The following is a 23,894-nucleotide window of genomic DNA, read 5'->3' as shown; positions in this document are numbered from 1 at the left end:
ATCCATTTTTGGCAAAAAAAGCACCTGTTTTTCAGCGCACCTTAGTAAAAGTACCCCTTACCCCCTTAGGCTGTACCTCAAATTCTCTCCCAAAGATTGTTAGTTTGAAAACACAATGAAAAGTTAGTATAAAAGGAATATGATGTTAGAAGGGTTAGTTCTATTTATATGATAAACACACATAAATCAGCATAAAAGTATAAGCAGCAATTTCGCTCTTCCTCTTCTGCTTCCCATTTCCCTTTGTGCCTACCAATAAGCTTCTCTAGCACCGCAAATACACTTAAAAAACGTTCTTTCCCCTTCCATTTTGCTGCAGTTTCACAGTGTGCTAACACTATGGTCATTCTGGTTAGTTTCTTTTTCTGTTTTAAACCCCATCTCCTCCTGTTTTTATAAGCCCAGGAGACATTTATTATCCCCCTCAAAAATCACAAAACACATTTTTAAAATGTATAATCTCCCTGATGTCAATATTTTGTGAACCTGAAAGGGGGTATATCGTATACAAGTACATTATTGGTATGTATGCTATGGCAGACAGATTTACCCTCTTATTCTATAACTGTAGTGCCTGCTAATACTGTATATACAATATAGTGGCTATAATTTTGCATGTACATGGTGTTTGAGATGGCGTGTAAAATGTTTACTGATAACACATGCCAAAGTATTTCTATAATAAATGCTGATGCCTAGGCCCCATAGTGATTGTAATGCTAATAGCAAACTTATGTTTTCTAATACCTTTGTTCAAAATGTTTTAAAGAAATAATAAACAGTTATTATTATATGATCTGTTCCATATTGTCTTTTTGTTTGTAATTTTTAAGCAGTAGTTAAATTTTGCAGGGTGTTGATCCTTTCAATATGTTTAAATATGTCTTTGAAGAAAGAAAGAAAGAAACAAAGAAAGAAAGAAAGAAAGAAAGAAAGATTCAACTGGCAATGGTCAGCGTTTTATGTCCGCCACTGGCTGTATTCCTGGATATTCAATGCCAGGCCATGTCTGGGTACCAGCATTGAATATCCATTTATATATTGACCGCAAAAGTGTATGCAGTTAAGTGTAATATTCAGCCCTTAACTGCATAAGATGAACCACATAAGATAGGACTGCTTTTTATGCAGCCTGATTTATGTGGTTATCTTATGAGGTTAAGGGCTGAATATTGCACTTAACTTCTTAAGTACTAACTCTGCCCCTGGAACGCCCACAGGTTAGCCGGTTTCAGCTCAGATGCTAACCACGAATATTCAACGACACTAACCGGTTAAGTGCCACTGAATACTTGCATTTAGGCAAGTATAAGCGATTTAAACGTCCAGGAGCGTCTCCGGGCTGTTTCAATTGGTTGGCTATCGGATGGAGTATTTAGAGACAAGCGCTATGATAAGCATGAGAGCATCTTAACTCTCTTTTTATTAGTGTTTCCGCTCGTGCCGTTGCTCTCTGTACTCATCTACAATTTCTGTAGCATTGTAAGTCGACAGCTGCTTCATCCATTTTCTGCTTCCCGTTCCAGCACATGAAAGGAAAGCCAGTACAACATTAGATAATTTAGTACTTACGCTGAGAAAAAACATGTGAAATCTTGGAACCTACAGGGCTCCTGAACAGATTTGTGAATGTGAAGCTGTCATTAACGTAGAGGATAATCTACGCTAGATTTCTTATGCTATCTATTCACAGTACCGGCTGTGCCCATAATGACAGTGACTCAATTCATTTCAAGAGAGATTAGTGTGTGAGCTGTTTGCTGCTCATTCAGTCTGGGGTTATTCCTCCTGAGGTTTCAAAAGGGCCAATTGTAGTGATAGTTTTCAGTGACAAGGACAACTTGTCTGTTAGAAACTGCACTGGAACTATCAACTCATTTCACTCCAGATAGAATTTGGAATTGGTTTAGGTACAGGAGAAGTGTTAGGCTGTAATGTAAATTTCCACAGAGACTCATGTAATTTACTAACCCATAGGTTATGTTCACCTTGATTGTTTGTTCATCTTATGCAAATAACACATAATCACATCTTGTCAAGAATGTACGTATATATATGCATTTATTTATTTATTTATTTATTTATTTATTTATTGCCTTTTTGAAGGGATTCAGTCAAGGCAGAGTACAACAAGAGCAACTCAAACATAAGCTATAGACAATTACAGCAGTAAAAATATTCAGTCAATTAATTTAAATATATATTGTAAAATCTATTGTTATTGAGTGAAGACTAATTCTATAAAAAATCATAGATTCAGTAAATGACGCTCAAATGTGGGTGCCAAAAAAATACACACTGAGTGCTGTCAGCAATCGTTATATTAATATGAAACCAGCTTGACATAATATTAAACCAGCTTCTGACCTCTGAGAACTTCTGACAAGTGCTATTCTATAAATGGCGCTGTGCATTAGATGCTGTTTATAGAATTACCCATAGTGCCAGAACTTACATCCACTTTTGGGCACAAGGATTTTCACCAACTGAACCCTGGTGTAAATCCTTGTGCGTAAGTTAGGTGCAGATCTCCCAAATTCTATAATAATGTGTGCATCTTTAGTGAACGCCCCTGACCTGCCCATGCTGTTCCCATGGCCACGCCCTCTTTTCATTTGCATGCTAAAAGATTTGAGCATGCATCTTTATAGAATAGTGCTTAGCAAGATGCATGTACCAATAGCCAATTAACTGCAATAATTGATTGTTAGCGACCAATCATTTCTAGTTATTGAATCATTACTCAATTAAGTTGCATATGCAAATTGTGCACCATATATGGATTCTGGAAGAAAATGCTTCTTATAATATCATGTAGCATGTATAAGTACACACAGTGACAAGAACGTGTGTACATGTAAATAACTTTACTATAGGCAATCTCCTTGGGTGAATTACGTGTGGAGTCAAGCTTTTCATGCGAACATTTACACATGCTTCTGAGCAGGCATAAATTTCACAGCTTCATTTTGGGTCTGATTTCTGCAGGATATGTGTTGGTATGTTTTAAAAACAAATACACTAAATGTCTCTCAATCTAGGCAAACTGTTATAAAATGACCCTCTAAAAGAGCAAACCATACAAAGTGGAGGAACACACAGTCCCTATGTACACCAGCAAGAGAGAGTCCAGGGAGCAGGGTAGATAGGCTTTTCCAAAAAACCAAGGGAGGGCGTCAGCTTAAACAATGTGATCTTTATTAAAACAAAACCTTTTTTTCTTTTGGCATTTTGCTGACAGAAGCTATTGCGCTTTCACAGACTTTGGATCAAATGTGCTGATTTAAAGTTGCATGTTATTTTGGACACATTGCCTACCTGTGTACAACATACAACGCGAGATTCCTGATGCAGGCTTTTTGACGCCGAAGCACAGCTGCTGTGTCAAGTCTTTAATTTTGTTTCAATAAAGATCAAGTTGTTTAAGCTGACTCCCCCCTTATTTTTTGGGAAAAGCCTATCTACCCTACTCCTTGGATTCCCTCTAAAAGAGCAATTCTGAAACTAAGCACCCGCGGCCTCACACACACCCTTGCTCATGTCAATGCAGAGAAAATTAGCACGTATGCATGTAAGTGCCCTGAGCACTGTTCTGTAAGGGTGTGCTATGTCCTCAGATTCAAATTTGGATGTTCTGAGATGTGCGTGCAAATTAAGGGATTCTTTAACAAAGCCGCGTTACCGATTCTCGATGCAGCAAATGAGAGGCAGCCCATTCCATTCCTATGGGCTTCCTCTCACTGCCACACAGGAATCGCTAGCACGGCTTTGTAAAAGAAGGCCCTAAATAACTAAAAAAAGATCTTGCCCATCAATAATTGGGTGCCAACTATTGACTCATTACAATTTGAGGGAATCTGACTGCACACTACTGTATAAGGCAGAGTGCCTAACTCCCATAGTGCATATTTCAAAAGGGGGCATTGCCGTAGGAGGGGAATGAGCGTGTCATGTGGACTCCTAAAAGTTATGCGCATAGTTATAGAATACTGGGTAAGCACGCCTAACATGGGCACCAATATTTAAGCTAGGTTTCAGCAGGCATAAGTCTGACACAAAGTTAGGCATGGGAATTGGCGCTACATGCTATTCTATAGAGGGTGTGTGCACCCTTCATAGAATAACGCTTCACGCTGATTTTTGTGGCACCCATTTTATAGAATTCCCTCCATAGTGCATAACTGCAAGGGGGTGTACATGTGGACAGAGCATGGATGAGACTCTCATTTGGACATGTAACTTTAAGAATATTGCAATTTTTGGCACCCTTGCCATGTTTAGCTACTGCAGTTATGCCAGCTCTATGGCTGATGTAACTTCAGATTGCATAAATTTTAGCTGTGCCAATACTGGGTTATGCTAGTATTCTATAATGGCATTTCAGTGCCTAGGTGTTATAAAATACATTCCTATCATTAATTATCAAGTCACCCTGTTATAGAATTGCTCCCCTAAAGTTTGATTCCCACTTCCACTCCTTGTGACTCTGGGTAAGTCACTTAACCCTCCATTGCCCCAGTTGCACAATAAGTGCTAGATTCTATATATCGCACCAAGATTTCCGCATGGAAATCAAAGCGTATTCTTTAAAGTACGCTTTAATTTAGGCATACTCTATAAAATATGCCGAGCGCTGTTCCACATGACTAAATTTAGTCACTGTCAATTACGTTATCTAAAACCTGGTGTAAATCCTGACACCTAAATTAGGCAAGCAACAGGTATATTCTATAACAACACATAAACACCTACAACCTACCCACCCAATGCCCATAACCATGCTAATTTTTCAAGTATCCAACTTACAGAATATGCTCAGCAAGTAGTGCGTGTAAATTCTAATTAATGCCAATAAGTGCTGATAATTGCTTGTTACCATCCAATTAGCGCTGATTAGCTTGTCAACTAATTAAGTTATGCACATTTTTATAGAATACAAATTGATTTCCACACAGAAACCTCAGTACGATATTTAGAATCCTGGGGTAAGTACCTGTATATAATATGTAAACCACTTTGTAACAACAGAAAAGCAGTATATTAAATCCCATCCCCTTTCCCTATTGCAGACCTATGGATAACTTACATTGCTTTCTGACAGGAGTATAGGATAACTCATGGGTTTAGTTGACAGCATGTTTCAATTCGTACTGACAATGGGCAGGTAGATTATTTGGCTACATCTGTGATCCCCATTTTGTGTAGTTCCTTTTGGACTAGGGATTTAGGGGCCATTTTACTAAGGCACGGTAGGCCTAACGTGAGCTAAAAGAGTACTACCATATGACACAGAGGCGCCCTATGGTAGTTTTCCACTCAGTGCACACTAATCCTTTGCTGGAAAATATTTTTTATTATCTAGCACAGGAGGTGTGCCCATGGGCGGAGAGTAGGCGTGTCTGCACTAATCGGGTATCGTGGGCCCATTGCCATGTGCTACTCGATTAACACAGGAGCCCTTACCGCCTCCTAAATAGGGAGCAGTAAGGGTGCCTACGGTAATGGCCATTCGCTAATGGGGAAATTAGCAGCTAGCAATTACAAGAATGGATGGCATGGCAGACATTTTACTGCAACGCAAGAAGTGGCTGCAGGGTGCAAAAAATCCAACACACTGCCACCACTGCCGGCCACTTTTTAGTGTGGTTTGGTAAAATGATCCCTTAGTTTGGTTTAAAATTAATAGGAAATTATATGACAGAATACATAGATTTGTCTTTTCTTTCTTTTTTGGGGGTGGTGGGAAGGGGGTGAAAGCATCTTATTTTCACAACCACATTTTGGAGCCAGAGGTTTAAAAATAGTTTATCCCATGTTGTGATGTTCAATTAAAATAAAAAAAAGTTTAGTATAGCTGGCCCTTAGCTGGCATCACTGTACTGCTGATTATTGGGCATCATCGTATCACAGAGAATAAATTTACAAGATGCTATAGCATATTTCTGTCTGCAGGCATAAAATTATTTCTGTGCTGAGGAATCCTTTGTAATTGATCTTTCCAGGTCTGGCCATCAAAATAAATCTTATAGTCCACCTTTGTGAGCACACACAGACTCACTACACTCTCAAGCTTATTATATATTATAAGAAACCCTGGAGGTACAAAGTTTATCTGATTTCAACATCTGGGTGCAACAGAGATCTAAGCACTTGAAAGTCATTCAAGATAAATTGATATTACCGATCCAAATAGATTGGGATGAGGGAAACTGTTTCATTTTCCTTGTGAATCAGTCATTCTCAAATTTCATTTTTATAATTAATTTAACTGGTTAGTATATGTAAGGCCACGTTGGACATGTGCTACAAAAGTAAGACTTAAGTAATTGTAGAAACTCTTTGGTGATTTAGAGCTAGAGTTAATTACTTTTGCTACTACAGTAAAACATAATAATTAATATGCATTAATTGTAACTAGATCCCATTTCATGAGGTGGGACTTGTAGTAAAATCACACACACTAACAAGATAGCACGTCTTAGTACAATAACTCTAGCTGTTAATGTATTGGGAACATTTCTTCTCTTCATAATAATCATTGGTATTAAGACATAAAAATAGCTGATATCAAAATCTGAACCTCTTTTGCCATTTAACAATATGAACAATCCATATGTAGTATTGTACTTTATGTTGCAAAGCACAAGGGGGTGATATGTTTCAGGCAATGAAATTTGTGGACTGGTTGCCATGCTATCATTGCTTATCCTGTGTGCTGTGTCCTCTGGGACAGGGGATGAGCAGCAAGATTAATTTGTCGTATGAGGCTATGTATTTGTTCTCCATGTTGTTGTTTTTTTTCCATTGAAACCTGAAAATTATGTATCACTATGACTGTGAAATTGTTGGTGTTTTTGTAATAAAGTAATAGAGGATCACTATTTTTACAGTATAATAAATGGTCTTAAATTAACTTAGGGGACCTTTTACTAAAGTTTAGCATAAGCTAGCGTACATTAGCATGTACTGCCACATGTCCCATATGTATTAAATAGGAGACACAGCATTTAGCGTCTCTAATGTCTGTTAGAACGAGCTAAGCTTTAGCAAATGACCCCTTAGTGGTTTCCTCACCTCACCAACATGCCATATAATATTATTATGAGTAATCACTGTTACTGAAAGAACTAATTTATTCCTGTACACAATTGTGGCATATTTTAAGGTAGAATATGAATTTAAAAGCTAGTCACATGTAATATGTATGAGTTTACCTCATTGCTCAGTCTACAGACCTGTGACACAGAGACTCGAGTTTTCGCCTCCTGTCTGATAGACCCTTCAGGGATCGGTCATGCCAAGGAAGAGATAACCAACATAACAGCACTATTGACAAGAACTGGAGAGCATATCTCTCTAGACCTCCTGGTCAGTGAGGGTGCCGCTACTGACTGGGCTTAATATCTGAGATGGAAACAAGATGTACATTCAGGGCCGCAGAGAGACACAGCTGGGCCCGGGGCAAACACCCCCTCAGGCCTGCCCCCTTCCAGCCCATCCGCCCCACCGCCGCCCCGCTTACTTGTCCTTCTTCTGTGTATAGCAGACTTCCCCAGGGTCCAGCGCTAGCACTGTTCTCCTGTTCCTGTGCTTGGCAGCACCAAAGAGCAGAGCCCTTCCTTCCTTCCTGCCGCGTCCAAAGAGGCTGTTTGGATGTGGCAGGAAAGAAGTACTTGGCTCTGCAGCGCTGCCGCTCACAGGAACAGGAGAGTAATGATAGCGCCGGGCAGGCCCCCCTTGGATGCCAGGCCCTGGGGAATTTTGCCTCCCCTGCTCCCCCTCTCGGTGACCCTGCATACATGATAGAAAAGGAGGAATTAGAAATATAAGCATTTTATAACAGAATGCCTATGCACAAAGTCCAAAAGTCACCTATTTTATGGGGGCAATTTTATAAAGCTTTTTCTGCATTTAAAGGATGCTTTATGATAGAAAAAGGCTTTTTATAAAATTGCTCTGTAGTGTATGCATACGTAAGTATGCTTACCAACAAGATGGTGCACACCGTCCCGGCCTCCTAACTTTCCCAATCACCCATAATGCGCACTGAGTGTAGGCATTCCTGGGAGGAGAGAGAGGCATGGTTTGAGTGGAGCAGGAGCAGAGTTACAATAGGTGCATTATGTTATTTATTTATTTATTTATTACATTTGTGCCCCACTCTTTCCCACATACAGCAGGTCCAGTGCGGCTTACATAGTAAAAGAAAGCATCTTACATGGTAAAGAATACAGTAAAAACAAGGAAATGTAGGAACAGTATTATAAATTGTGATGATCATAACTACTTACATTATGAAAGGCATTACAAAGGACATGTGAAAAGAATGTAATGGACTAGAATAGGGAAGGTAGACAAGGATATGATAGGTGAAAGGGAAGGAGAATGTGAGGGAAATGGTAAAGGATGGAGGGAAGAAGATGAGGGATTGAGTATAACATTGGGGACAGAGTAAGCGTCGACGTCTTAGCAGGAGTATCGTAGGTGATCTGCATAAAGGGCAAGATTCTATATAAGATGACTAAAAAATCCACGTGGTAAACATTTCCGCCTAAGCGTATTCTATAAGTGGCGCCTAGATTTAGGCACTGTATATAGAATATGCTTAATTGATATCCCAGTGCCCAAAACTATGCGTGTCCATTTACTTCAGTGAAAACATGACGTAAATCCCTGTGCGTAGATTTACGGACACTGGGCCATGTTCTATAACAACATGCATACATTTGGCAATTATCAGCACTGATTGGCTTGTTAACTATTTAAGTTGTGCATGAAAATCCAGAATACGACTGGATTTGTGCGCACAACTTATGTTGCGCTTATATAGAATCCCGAGGATGATGCCAGACAGGCTTTTTTTTTGTCTGCTTTTTCGTGTTCGCATTTTGAACATTTCATTTTGGAAAATCGCTGTTCATTTTCAGTGTATCCAGTGCAAGAACGTCTTTCTCGCGTATTTGCAAACAGGAAACCTTGACGTTTTTCCTGTTCAAAAATGGCTCTGAAATGGACATTTTTTGGACATTATGAGCAGAACATCCCAATTTATTTATTTATTTATTTATTTGTAATGCTTACACCCCGCACTTTCCCACTCACTAGCAGGTTCAGTGCGGCTTACATAGTATATCAGGTTAACAAAGTAACATAGAGTGGATGCAGCTGTAATATAGTAAGTAAAGAGGTGGCCGTTTATATGTGGATAGGTAAGATGGGCAAGAAAGGAGGATGCACATTGACTTGTACATTCTTTCGAAAATGCCCCTCCAGGTGTCTTTATAAAATATGCTAGAAATGGGTGTCTTCTTGCCCTCTCAACCTAGGGAAAGTGTTATCAGATTACCCCACAGTTCTGTATGTGCAATTCTGTGGTTGAAACTAGATGCCAATAAACTGGATATCATCAGCATCACTGTATGCTTAAGACTATACCCTTTTAAATAGAAGGTACCATATTGTATAATTCAAGAGAACTTGGGACAAGTACATAGGATCTCTAAGAGCAAGAGGGAGAGTAGATGGCTTGGATAAGTAGACTGGATAGGCCATATGGTCTTTATCTGCCTACATTTTTCTCTGTTTCTATATTTACCCATCTGTGATGTCTTACAGACATCTGTGCACTTCATGATGCAACACTGAAATTTTTAGTTTGTATGAAAAAAAACACGTTTAACATTACAGAATACGATCATACAGGACTATTGATTTTTATTCCATACCTGAGTCAAAAGAAAGTTGCAAAGAGCTACAGTCTTTTAGTTAAGGCACACAGAATGATTGCTGTAGTTGGTAATAAAAGAACCTTGGAATAGTCTAAGAAGTAGGTAACATTTGATTTAGGTCCTTCAGGGATTCTTGGCCTTTCTGAGGAGTTGCCCATATATTACAAAGAATTAGAACAGACTTGGCAGTTCTTGCCCATAGGGAGACCTGAATATATTCCAGCTTCTCTCCATCAATTTCTTTTCCTTCCCACCTGGAAATGTATTGTCATTAAAGTTGTATAAAGGGCTCATTTTATTCTCATATTAACTTAACTGATATAAAATAAATATGTATGCATATTGTGATCATCTTTTTATCTACAATATCACTTTCCTAATTTGACTTTACATTCATGTATGTATACTGGAGTGAATTTGTAATACACAATTCTGACACACATTGGGTTTTGTTTTACAGCTAAAAGAACAGTTGAAAAAGCTGAAGAAAGTAAGCCAGTGTTACAAAAGAAGAAAGTGAAAGAACTAAGAATTTTGGATAGTAAAACAGCACAGAACCTATGTATGTAATACTAAATTCCAATTCTCTATACTTTTTTATATTGGTTTTTATCAGAAGAAGAAAAATTCATTCACAGAGGGATAATTCTGTAAAGGGACACCTAATTGTAGGCACCAAGAATTTGCCTGTTGGCACCTTGTTGAGCCCCCCCCCCCCACCCCCACCCCAGTCACCCTTACAACACATCAGAGTCAAATAACAATACATGACATGAAATCGATAGAAAGAGTGGATTTTATTTGGCCGCAGCATAGTACTCTTAACAAACGTACAACTGAAACCGATTTACAGTGTATATTCCCTACACATTTTCTTCACCGTGTAGTCTACCTAAATCATTTTGGGTATCCAGCCTTTAGAGACACACAGCTCCAACTGCCTCCATAGCAATGAATGGTCTAATCACAAGCTTGTCATGGTTATACATGAACCGTAGAAGTCATATGCGGCGATGTCGCCTCTCTTTTCAAGAGTTGTCATAAGAGACACATTTCTCCAACATCCATTTATCACACATCTCTTTGGTTCCTACATGCCCCGTTTCCATCAAAGTCTAGAGTTAAGCACCACTAGTCTTCTGTTTCTCTGGCATTGGGCACCCCTCCATAGAAGAGGGAGGCTGCACACAAATCCATAACATCCTCAGTTTCATATTTATTACATGACAAAATATTTTTGCCTTAACTACTGTTAACACTTTCTTGTATATAAAGAACTGGTGTGTGCTCTATTTGGCTAGACCCTTATGCTGTGACATGGTGTCCCTATCTCTCATAGCAGTCTTTCTGGGGTAGGTGGGATGGGAGAATGGTCAGAGCAGTATGCAACTGTGAAGTACATGTGTACCTACCCTTAATTCAAGCTCTGTCTCCACCCCATATCCTGTCCCTCAGCTCTCATTTTCTCTACCTGCATCTACCCACTCTCCAACTCCTATCACTTAACTGTTCCCTTCTCCTGTACCTTTTCTTCAGTTCCACCCATCTTGCGTCTCCCCTTTGTTCTCCTCCCCTGTCCTCGGTGCTGGCTGCCGTCTGTTTGTGACTGACCACTCAATGTGGTTGTGGTCAGGTACTTTATTTTTGTTTATCGCATGCTAGTGTAACAGATCAAATATGCACCTATATTTTAGTTGCATGCACTTATGCCAGCCCTAGAGCTGGTGTAAATGATAGCACCTTGATTGTTCAAGAATACATGCAGATTATATACTTTGTGGATAACACTTAACCAGAAAATGTTCATTAATGCGTTCATATGTGCACAAAGGACTAGATCGCATGTTCTTGTTCCATATAGAATGGCCCTCAGATTATGTTACTTTATTTTCTTAACATGTATTGATTAATTTGGAAGGGAAGGAGGACAGAAGAAAGACATTCAGAGCCCTGTTTACTAAGCTGCGCTGCAGGCGCCCTAACTTTTTAGTGCATGCTAAAAATTAGCACGTGATAATGCTAGAGATACACATATGGGTGTCTCTAGCATTAGCACACACTAATTTTTAGCTTGTGCCTAAAAAGTTAGTGTGCCTACAGCGCAGCTTAGTAAACAGGGCCCTTAGAGGGGCATAATCGAACGTCGCCGGCGATCTATTTTGGCGGCGCAACAGCTGGCCGGAACCGTATTTTCAAAAAAGATGTCCAGCCATCTTTTTTTTCGCTAATACAGTTTAGCCCGGCCAAATGCCAGAGTTCACCGGGGTTGAGATCGCCAGTTTTGTTTTTCAGCGATAATGGAAAAAACTGCCGGCCATCTCAAACCCGACGAAATGCAAGGAGCCATCATTCGTAGTGCACTGGCCTCCCTGAATGCCAGGACACCAACTGGGCACCCTAGGGGTCAGTGCGGTGGACTTCAGAAAAAGCTCCCACATGCATAGCTCCCTTACTTTGGGTGCTGAGCCCCCCAACCCCCCCCCCAAAACCCACTACCCACAAATGTACAACACTACCGTAGCTCTTAGGGGTGAAGGGGGCAACTACATGTGGGTACAGTGGGTTTTGGAGGGCTCCCATTTACCAGCACAAGTGTTACAGGTGGGGGGGGGGGGGGCCTGGGTCCGCCTGCCTTAAGTGCACGGCAGTACCCACTAAAAGTGCTCCAGGGACCTGCATACAAGCAGGCCTCTAGGACTTGTTACTGCTGCATAACCTTGGCACACCAGTTGACACCTGAAGACTAATCTCTTTGAAAAAGTCCTTTATTTGAATAAGCACATTTACTCACAGTTAACTGCAGATCAGAGGTTATGCCCCACTAGCAAAGAGTCTCCCTGGTACTGAGATTAGCAGTAGATCAGAGCTGGTCAAATACTGTACAGTGCCCTCTTTCAGCCACATTCAAGGTAATAACTAAGTTCTCTAACGTGGGTAACACATGAAAGGGATCTAAAACTGGCTGACATAAATGGCCACTACCTCATGGACTACCGGAAACAAAACTGGACACAATCTGACCCAGTTAGCAGGGAGAAAAGCGCCATGGGAGTAGAGCTCAGTACCCTACACCCACCACAATGCATTGCTGATGTGACTTTGCAATGCACCTAACAGAAAAGGTGTCACATTCACCCGAGAGCCACATCACAACCAGGGAAAGGCTGTCAGAGGATAGAACACATTCTGCTGTCATGGAGGTGGGTACGGCATTTGAGGCTGGCATACAGGCTGGCAAAAAAGGTTTTTAGTTTTATTTTTTAGTGTGGGAGGGGGTTGGTGACCACTGGGGGAGTACGGGGAGGTCATCCCCGATTCCTTCCGGTGGTCTTCTGGTCAGTTGGGGCACCTTTTTGAGGCTTGGTCATGAAAATTAAAGGACCAAGTAAACCCGGCAAAATACTGCTGAACGCGGCTTTTATTTTTCCATTATCCGTGAAAGCTGACCATCTTATAGCCACGCCCATGCCCGACTATGTCCCGCCTTCGCTACGCCGTCGACACACCCCCTTGAACTTTTGCCGGCGAGGCAACAGGAAAGCGGTGATGCTGTCAAAAAAGCCACTTTCGATTATACCGATTTGGCTGCTTTTGAGAGATCGTTGGCCATCTCCCGATTTATGGCCGGCGATCACTTTCGAAAATAAGCTTGTTAGTCACTTATATTCAGCTTAGTGAGATGTACTGTTTAACCATAATATTAGTAGCTGTGAAAAACCTCTCCTGCAAACCTAGTAATCTCCCATTCAGCACATTATTCCCATGATTCTAGAAAAGTTGCCAAAAATTGTACACACAAATTTAGATGCATTCCCAGTTTGCATGCACAATTTAATAGAAAAATGAGCCAATAAGTGCCAATAATTGAGGGAAATGGGACTTGATATACTGCCTTTCTGTGGTATTTTGCAACTACATTCAAAGGGGTTTACATATATACAGGTACTTATTTTGTACCTGGGGCAACGAAGTGTTAAGGGACTTGCCCACAGTCACAAAGAGCTGCAGTGGTAATCAAACCCAGTTCCCCAGGATCAAAGTCCACTGCACTAACCACTAGGCTACTCCTCCACTCCACATATGCATATGGTGATCATCTTTTTATCTACAATATCACTTTCCCAATTTTTAACAAGCAATTATTGGCACTAATTAAATGTAATTGGTATCTATGTGCATAAAGTTAGGCACGAGATCATACCTAAAATTTATGTGTGGTCCAAAGGGTGCACGGAAATGGGAGGGTCATGGGCATTTTGGGGCCCAACAGAGGCGTGGTTTTGAGTTACACATGGAATTAGAGAATATGGGTGCTCCACACCTAAATTTAGGTGTGGACATTTGCACCACGTTTTGGTTGGTACAAATTACTACTACTACTACTATTTAGCATTTCTATAGCGCTACAAGGCATACGCAGCGCTGCACAAACATAGAAGAAAGACAGTCCCTGCTCAAAGAGCTTACAATCTAATTATGTGGGATTCTTCACTTAAGCGTTAATTCTATAAACTGTGCCAAACTTTAGACAGGGCTCATAGAATACCATTTACGTGGGTATTTTTGGCACCAATTTTTTAGGCACCATATATGCAATGAAGACCGATATGTACAGCATGATATCTGAAAGAAATAACACCACAGTTGTATAATATAGGGGTCCATTTACTAAGCTGCATTAGGTGCTAATGTACACCTAACACAGGATGTGCCAAAGCGTCATGTGTTAGTTTTGGAATGTCCATGTGGTAACTGCTCTATAATTTTTTTTAAATGGGGGGGGGGGGGGGGGGTCGCGTCAGGGGCAGAAAGTGGGCAACTGCTTTGGTTGTACCACAGAAAGGTGATATATCAAATACTTAAACCTCACGTTACGTCACTAAGTAGTTAGCACATGGATATCACAGGAGCCTATACTAGCTACAAAATAGGTGGTGGTAAGTGCTCACGCGGTAATTTTATAAATGGCCGCATGCTAATGGCAATATTAGTGCACAGCCATTGAGTGGAAAAAAATAGAAAATTAGAGTTTTTACGGCTGTGGTAAAAATGGCCTTAGCACGCAGGAAATGCCCATATAGGGGTGTACTAAGGCCACTTTTTACCGCAGCTTTGTAAAAGAACCCCATAAATAACATCATTTTTATTATGTAACATGCACCCAAGTTTCAGGAAATACTCAAAAAATTCCGACTCTTCTGTGTACCCCATCAAGGGTATCATTTTGTTTGATATGGATGTACTCTGCACACATACTACTTGGCCTTTCTCAGTCTCTGCTTCTTTGTCTTTTTAACTTTATTGAGATAACAACAACCACAATAAGGAACAAAAGGCATACTGTCCAATATTCAAAGTGATTTAAGCAGGCAGGAACCTCTCCTGCCCGCTTAAAATTGCATAACAATGCCTAAGTGGTGATATTCAATGGCACTTAATTAGACAGTAATATTGAATATACCCACAGAATGCCCAGCATAAAAGTAGGTGGGTCAGAGACGGCATTGGGAAGGAGCCAAAGGTTATGCGGATGCCGATAGTATTCCCGCATAGCTAAGTACATGAATTTAGGATAACTTTTGAGTTGTCTTAAATTCACCTGCTTAGCTATGAAGGCCCCAGTACTGAATATTGGCCTGAACCCACATAACTATTTTTCTCCTTAAAAGCCCTCCCAGTATCCAAAATTGTCCCCCTCCTCCCAGCCTAGTAGCATCAGAGCCCCCCACCCCAACCCTCTCCAGACCTACCTGTCTCTCTGGTGGTCCTAGTGGTATCATTGGAGCAGAAGCAAACCCCCTCGTTCCTGCCTTTTGCGGCTGAACTTGGAAAATGGTGCGTCAGTTCACTGTACCTCGTGTAGTACAGTGAGAGCTCATGCGGGCATCCATTTTCCAAGTGCAGGGAGGTTTGCTTCTGCCCTAGCAACCCCAGTAGGACCACCAGGGAGACAGATAGGCCCAGGTGGGCCTACTTAGAGCTCGGGAGGGTTGGGGGTGGGAGACTCATTTGAGAGGTAGTGAGGAGCTCTGATGCTCACAGGCTTGGGGAAAGGACTAGGAGGGAGGGGGCAGTTTTGGAGGCTGGGAAGGCTTTTAAGGACAAAAATAGTTATATGGAGTCCTGCCAATATTCAGCTAATTTGAGTGCTTAATTACAAGATAAGGGTAAAGGGTCATGGATTTTATATAAAACCTCTCAAATGGTACAACAAGAGAGTTTTACATATATCATGTGCAGGTACTTTCTCTGTCACTAGTGGGCTCACAGTAAACGTTTTGTACCTGGGGCAATGGAGGGTTAAGTGACTTGCCCATGGTCACAAAGTTAGGTGCAATACTTCCATAGGTAAGTATGCACTTAACTATGTGGATGGTACCACTCTACGCTAATATGGAGTACACTGCCTGTTGATCTCAGAATTTAGACTAATTATTTGAAATTTAGGAATAACTTGAAAACTGTTTTTTTTCTAAATTTTATTTATCAGGTATTAAGTACCTTGTATTTTACTCACCATATTACCATTCCTAGGGACCCTTTACCAAACTGTGGTAAAAAGTGACCTTAGCACATCCATAAATGTGCTAAGGCCATTTTTTATCGCAGTGGTACAATGGCTGATTTTTCTATTTTTAGAATTAATGGCCATGCACTAATTTTCCCATTAGCGAGTAGCCATCAGTGTGTGGGCCCCTACTTCCACCCATTAGGTAGGTGGTAAGAACTCACGTGCTAAGCATGTGCTAATCGATTAGTACTGAACACGCTCACTCTCTGCCCCCGACCCACCACCAGCACAAAGAAATAAATGTTATTTTTTTGCACATGGGTAGTGTGGGCACATGGCAAAATTATCATGGGACACCCTGCAATAAGCTATTTTTTGCTGCTGTAAGCACAGTTTAGTGAAAAAACTGCCTAGAGGTTGTACTAGCTTCTTTAATTGTAAACTGCATTGAACCAGCTTCTTTGGGTAATTTCATTGTAGCAGCATTTTATTGTTATTCTATAAATGTATGCATGCAATCAACATGTAAATTTAAATGACCTGTTATGGAATGAAGGGGATAGTGCTTTTATTCTGTAGGCCATATTGCTGCTGTTCTTATGTGTCAGGCTGTTTTAAAGGCAGAAGCAAGCAATCACCCATAACCACCTACTTAATAATAATGAAGCATGGATTTTTTGAGGGTACAATACGCACATTCATTGTCACTCAGATATGCAGTATTTAGTAACTAGCAATCCTACTATTAACAAGTTACATACAGCATTTGTATAATTGATTTTTTTCCAAGAATTGTGACTGTGTTAAGAAGACATAAAAAATCTCATTGAGAGTGGCTGTTTTTTGGAACCCCAGAGGAGCAGAGATGGCCAAAAGAGGTATACCGCTGCCGGAAAGATTAAAACTAGTTGAAAGTATGTTTCATACCTCTGTTTTTATAAAGCCCTTGATGTTTACCAAGATTGTTCCTTGCCTCCATTTTTGATGCTGCCCTGGTTTCCATCCTCCTTACTAATGTTTACTGAGACCCCTGATGCAGGCAATTATGCTGAAACCTGGCTAAGTTGGGTCATCTTTACAAAACAAACCTTTGGTAATATCCCAAGTTTGACCTTTTTTGTTTTAATTTTTGGCCACCTCTTCTGCTGTGGTGTAATGCATGTGTATGATATAGAAGTTATCTTCCTATCTTTTTTTGTCTTTTGGAAAAAGCCAATTCAATGTGCAATCAATGAGAATAGGATAGATGTTCTTACTGATTTTGGACCATCCTTTTGAAAATGGGCAAATATGCTACCAAAAATCACTGATACTTTTCTTTCCTCCTATGCTGTATGGAAGCCTACAAACTGAAATAAGATGTGTGGACTGGTCCCAATATATATAGCACTGACAAACTTTTAGTATTTTGTCTCTCCATGAAAAAAAAATCAGTCCCATTAATTTTGAGCTACAAAAGGACAAATTTCCAACAATTTTACTCATGTAATAAAGCGGTTTTCTGAGTAAAATGTAGATCTGAACATTACCCTAACCCTCTGCAGGTACAAGTATTTTGGACAATACTTAAGAAGCATACTTCCTCTTCCTTCTCTACATAATAACCAGTACAAAATATTTATGGTGAAATCTGCCTTTGGTTAAATTAAAATGTTAATTTTACTGATCATGAATTTTTGCCTGTATTAGTTCTTATTAATGCCTTTTTATTCTAGCCATCTTCCTAGGATCTTATCGAATGCCCTATGAGGAAATAAAAAGTATTATTTTAGAAGTGGATGAAAAGAAACTGAGCGAGTCCTTAATTCAGGTACCGTGCCCAGAAGATTTTATTTTGTTGATATGATGTCAATTTTTGGAATTTCTAGGTGAACAGCTTACTTCATCAGAACTCCTCCCCTACCCCCCCCCCCCCCCCCCCCACACACACAAAAAAGCATGGAAGTGGAGAAAACTTTGTTGAATCTAGGTCAAAGTTAAAAATGAAACAAAACACTGTTACAGAGAACTCTTACTCACTTCATCTCAGAAGGATCTTGTGCTGCTTTAAAATTATGTTTGAAACATGTATCATATCTGTGCTGTTGACTGTGTATTTCAGAGGATCATTTCTGTTTGTCTTTCTACTTCAAGGATTAAACTTATTCCGTATGCATTTGTAAGTAAGGATAGAAAATAAAGTAGATATGTAGGTCAAAGTAATATTGGTAGGTTTATGGGCGCTTTATTTTTTCTAACTCGGTGGAAGTTGGAAAGAATGATATAAAAGGGGTCGAAATGTCCATCTATGCTTGCTCCACTTTTTTTTTAATTAAATTTAGTGCTTGCTCAGCATAGCTGAAATATTGCTTATTGCAATGGGTATTCTCTTCCATTGTAGTCTATTAAACATAGTTGCTTTTATAGTTGAGCTATTCTTCACTCCAGAGTTTCACTATTACTGTGAAGAGTAAGGTTGTACTGTAATAATATTACATAACCTTGCGCAATACCCCATGGAATGCGTATTACTAGAGTGATAGATTTTTCCACAGCCCTGGGAAGAGGGAGGCCCCTGCCAGAGAGCTGGAGTAGTGGGATGTCCCTGGGTGGGAGGAAGTCCAGCCCATGTGGAGTAGTTTTGAAATAGATAGTGCCCTAGTACTGAAGAGTGACCGGGGGGGGGGGGGGGGGGGGGGAAGAGTTTGGAAGGAGATAAAGCTATAGTTATCAGTGACTGCCAATTTTGGGTGGGCCTGAACCCAAAGTGGGTGGGCACAAAATTTTCTCTCTACCCCCCTCCCCCAGCAAAATTTAGTCACACTTTTCAGTGAGCTTTCAGAGGCCAAAACCTCCTGCCTGAGGTCAGTATAATGCTGTTACGGTATCCTCTCCTGACCTAAGGAAGGAAGTATTGGTCTCTGAAACTTTATTAACACAGGTACCATATTACTTTATCCTAAATTAAAAATAAAATTATTTTCTTTACCTTTGTTGTATAGCCATTTACTTTTTCTCATTGTGTTGCTCCCAGTCTCTAGATTCTGCTTTCCTTCGTCTTTCTCTTGCCAGGGTTTCCTGTCCATTCATCACCTATGGCTTTTCATCTTTTCCACACCCTTGTTCACCACATGCCCCTTCCTCTTATTCTCCAGTCTTTCCCTACTCTGTCCTCTCCCTCTTTCCATCCAGCAGCTCCCCTCTTTCTCTCCCCATCCTTCCAGTGTCTCCCCTCTTTCTTTTGCATCCAGCGTCTCCTTTTTCTCCCTACCCTTCCATCCAGTGTCTTCCCTCTTTCTCTCCTTATCCTTCCACTCATCTACCCTCTCTCCTGATCCTTCCATCTAGTGTCTCTGTCTCCCCTCTCCTTCTATCCAGTGTCTATCTCTCTACCCTTTTCTGTTCAGTCTCCTCCCTCTCTCCACATCCTTCTAGTTTCTCCCCTTTCTCTCTGCATCCTTTCATCTATCTCCCCTCTTTCTCTCCCTATCCTCCCATGTCCAGCAGCTCTCTTCCCTCTAGTCCCTTCTTCCTCTTCCTTCCTTGTCCAGCAGCTCTCCAGCCCCTTCCTCCTCTCCCTCCCATGTCCAGCAGCTCTCTCCCATCCAATCCCCTCCTCCTCTCCATCCCATGTCCAGCAGCTCTCTCCCTTCCCTCTAGTCCCTTCTTCCTCTTCCTCCCTTGTCCAGCAGCTGTCCAGCCCCTTCCTCCTCTCCCTCCCATGTCCAGTAGCTCTCTCCCTTCCCGCCAGTCCCTCCCATGTCCCAGCAGCTCTCCCTTCCCGTCAGTCCCTTCTTCCTCTCCCTCCCATGTCCCAGACGCTCTCTCCCTTTCCTCCAGTCCCTTCTTCCTCTCCCTCCCATGTCCCAGTAGCTCTCTCCCTTCCCTCAAGTCCCTTCCTCCTCTCTCCCTCCCATGTCCCAGCAGCTCAGCCATTTTCCCTCCAGGCCCGCACATCCACAACCTTTGCGCGCTGTCGCTGCCCTTTTGTCCCGCGGAGGTAGCGTTCAGCGTTTCCTTCCTGCCCTGTCTTTTCCCCAAGCTCTGCTGCATCGTCCCTGCAAGTGGAATCCTTCTCCTTTTCGGCCGTCACGCTGAGCTGCCATTCACACAGGCAGCTTCGCTCTCCCCCACCGCGTTCATCCGGCCCTAACAGGAAGTGCATCAGAGAGGGCCAGAATGGACGCGGCAGGGAGGAGCGAAGCTGCCTGTGTGAACGGCAGCTCAGCGCAATGGTCGAAAAGGAGAAGGATTCCACTTGCAGGGACGATGCAGCGGAGATTGGGGAAAAGACAGGGCAGGAAGGAAACGCTGAAAGCTGCCTCCGTGGGACAAAAGGGCAGCGACAGCGTGCGAAGGATGGGCGGGCCTGGAGGGAAAATGCCCGTCCAGGCCCACCCGTGGCTACGCCCCTGATAGTTATGCTATTTAGGGGGGTCTTTAGTTGCCTGCCAGTCTGGAGTTGCCTGTACATCCCCTGCCATTGACCAGGAGGAGAGAGAGGAAAGTCCTGAGAATTGAAGAGATCCACTGGCTGTGAGATTAATGTTGCGGCTCCAGTAAGTGGCAACCGGGAGACAGTGTGCTACAGGTGGGTAGAAAAAGGCCCAGCCCGGAAGCAGGGGACTGGTTCCAGGGAGAGCTTGTTCTAGAACCAGGGTGCACCAAAGGTGGGGGGCACTGCAGGAGAAGGGTCAGATCGAGGCGGATCTGAGCCCGCTAAAGTGAATCAGTGTTAATAAGAGGAGCATAGCCTTTGGGGATAATATCTCTCTACAAGATGGGGATGGAGAAGTAAAACTGTATATATGCATATGAAAATTCCCTGTAAATTCACCTGAAGAGGATATTGGCAAAGGAATTCCCCCTTGGAATAACAGAAGTTGGAAGTAGAGAATGACTCTGGGACAGGGACCCGCAGTAACTGCGAGGATGGAGACGGGGATAGAGCCCACAGGGGCGGGGACAGATGCCACGGGGACGGGTCAGGGATGGGGACAGAGCCCATTGTCCCCTTGTCACTGTCTATTTTGAAGCCTGTTAATGACCTGGACTGTTATTTATGTTTGATTGATACAGACAACAATATTTTTATTTTTTGGAAAAACAAGCTAACATGCAGGCCACAGCTAGCAGACTTTGCATGGGGGATCCTGTACATCCTGCTACCAGCACATCTTCTGAGTAGAAGATGTCTACTCAGAAGATGTGCTGGTAGCAGGATGTACAGGACTGTGGAAGATAGGAAAGCTAGACTGAATCCTGAGATTGTTGATGATATCTTTTTTGTCCACAGATTAAAAAATCTCCCCTCTAGGGCATACAGAACAGGTTGTATTTTGTACCCCTAGACAATTTAACTGGGTGGATTAAGATTCCTTGGGGTAGTAGAAGTCAGCTATTGTTGGGGTTGGAAGGGTAGAGGGTGGTGGTGGTGGGATGGTTATTTTAGCTGCTAGTTCTTATTATTGTTTTCTATTTGTAATTTATGCACAACAGTTGCACAGCATATTGTTCCTTTTTATACTTTAATAAAAAGATTTAATATAAAATCATAAGTGTTTGAGGCTTCTGCAGATGAGTACAGAGCCCACAGGGACAGAACCTGTGCGAATTGGGGCAGGGATGCAGACAGGGCCTACGGGGACAAATTTTGCCACTGTGTCATTCTCTAGTTGGAAGTTAAGTTTACTTTGGAGTTTGCCAAGTGATTGTACTAGAGAGGAGGTTAAAGTTAAAGTTGCTTGTTCCAGAGGTTTGATTCCTGGACTGAAGAGCTGAGTGGAACCCAGAATTGGTGAGAGAATCTGACCTCCCAACCCCTCGGATCTCTATTCTGGACCATTGACTCACTCCCAAGCTTGACTGCATATGTATTGGAATTAATGAGTGAGGGGAGATTGGCCCTGAATGTGAAACTGAACTGAGATCTGTTTTGTGGCCCAGACCAGAGCTAGCACAAGGGTGAGACATGGGTTACACTTGCAACCGTAAATAAATAGTTGCCTCAAGTTACTAAACTGTTTACATTGATTGACATCTGCAGCTGCCAGCTGCCTATGAACTTTATCATGGTTGTGTCCGTAAACCTTTTGATAATGGACAACTGGTAAGTTTGTTTAAAATTCTGTTAACTTTTATTTATTTATTTATTTATTTGCAGTATTTATATATCGCCTTATTACTCAGGTCTTTGATTTTCAGTGATATGCGTTTATTTTTCCCAGTAAGGCTCCCTGCTAAAGGCAACACAGACTTCCTCTTATATCTGTAAGGTACAGTAGTTTGGTCACTGGAAAATATTTAACCCCTGAGTTGCATTCAGAAAACCTGTATGCAAGAAATCTTCAATTTAGCCTTTTCTTTCTACGCCCTGTATTTTCCATAAAGTACCTGTACTTTCTCCTATTTCGTCTAAAACTGTGATCTAATGCTACGATTCACCAATGCCTTATATTTTCTCTCTTACTTATCTGGTATTCTTCAACTCTGACCTCTAAGGTCGCCTTCACATAATTCTGTTTCTTTGGTTCAAATATTCATAATTTACCCTTTGTAACCTCTTTACCTATCACTCATTCTGGTCCTTCACTAAAAATGGCTCTGTGTTAATTCAGAGTCTGTTTGAAGCAAACAAACAGATACTTGTTAAAGTTTATGGCCCATTACTAGGGCTGTGAAAAAACCAAGACACAAACTAGCTAATTTCCCTACTAGATCAAAAAAAGGGAATGTTATACAAAGCTGACTGATCTGAAAAACCAAACAACTCTATACAGGATGGGCTATTTTAATCTTGATAACAAAACTAGGGTGTAGATTAACAAAATTGTACAGACCACTTAACAAAAAATAATCCACTAACTGAAAAATAACTTGTTAAACTTTTTGAAAAAAATGTATTTGAAAATGTTATGAAAAGTATTTGAAAAACATTTTGAAAAAGGAATGAAAAAGCCAAAAAGAGCTCAAAATATTAACATAATTAAAGAGCTAGGTGGAACTAATTGATCTCTTCTTCATCATCGGCAAAAAACCTTCGGAGCCAAAAAACTTTATACTTTTTAATTATCTGCTTCTGCACTTATATAACGCAGTCTCTAAATATTGAAAGTACGAAACAGCATAATACAAAAAAACACTTATCTCGAGAAAGCTCTTAGAAAGTGCAAGACCAAGCCAACATTCATCGAGCTGTTCATATGCCTCTGGGCCAACGGTGGCCAGTGTTTCGCTTAGCTGCTTCAGGGTCCTAGAAGATGAGGCATCTCTGATTCTAGAGTCCTGCAGCATCCTGTGCTTAGAGTCTTGTAAGTCTGTTAAGATTTTGAGCTCCTTGAGGCTTTTTCCTTCCTTTTTCAAAAATATTAAAAAATATATATTCATATCATTTTCATCAAATATTTTTTCAAAAGGTTTAACAAGTTATTTTTCAGTTAGTAGATTATTTTTTTGTTATGTGATCTGTGCCATTTTAATCTTTAGCCACCATCATCTACTAAGGGTGTCTTTTACTAACTTAAGGTAAGCAGCTACCACCTGAGTTAACTCGTGGTTACTGTTACCACACGGCCACAATACAGTTACCATGCTGGCATGACAATGTATGCCAATTCACACACTAGCTGCATATCCTGTTATAGGCTAGGACATAGGCAGGTTATAGGATGGATGAA

At 41.2% G+C, this 23,894-nt stretch overlaps 1 protein-coding gene across 1 annotated transcript in view; it reads left to right on the top strand.

Annotated features, from left to right (window-relative positions):
- DIAPH2 (diaphanous related formin 2) overlaps positions 1-23,894 on the top strand; it is a 1,482,340-nt gene that overhangs the window by 758,763 nt on the left and 699,683 nt on the right. Inside the window, exons 19-20 of the mRNA XM_030210672.1 lie at positions 10,189-10,290; positions 17,955-18,049. Of these exons, the coding sequence (XP_030066532.1) occupies positions 10,189-10,290; positions 17,955-18,049 (197 nt within the window). The remainder of the gene's footprint in view (positions 1-10,188; positions 10,291-17,954; positions 18,050-23,894) is intronic.

Source organism: Microcaecilia unicolor, chromosome 7 (assembly GCF_901765095.1).
Source record: "Microcaecilia unicolor chromosome 7, aMicUni1.1, whole genome shotgun sequence".
Taxonomy (NCBI): domain Eukaryota; kingdom Metazoa; phylum Chordata; class Amphibia; order Gymnophiona; family Siphonopidae; genus Microcaecilia; species Microcaecilia unicolor.
This window is presented reverse-complemented; position numbering and strand designations above follow the sequence as displayed.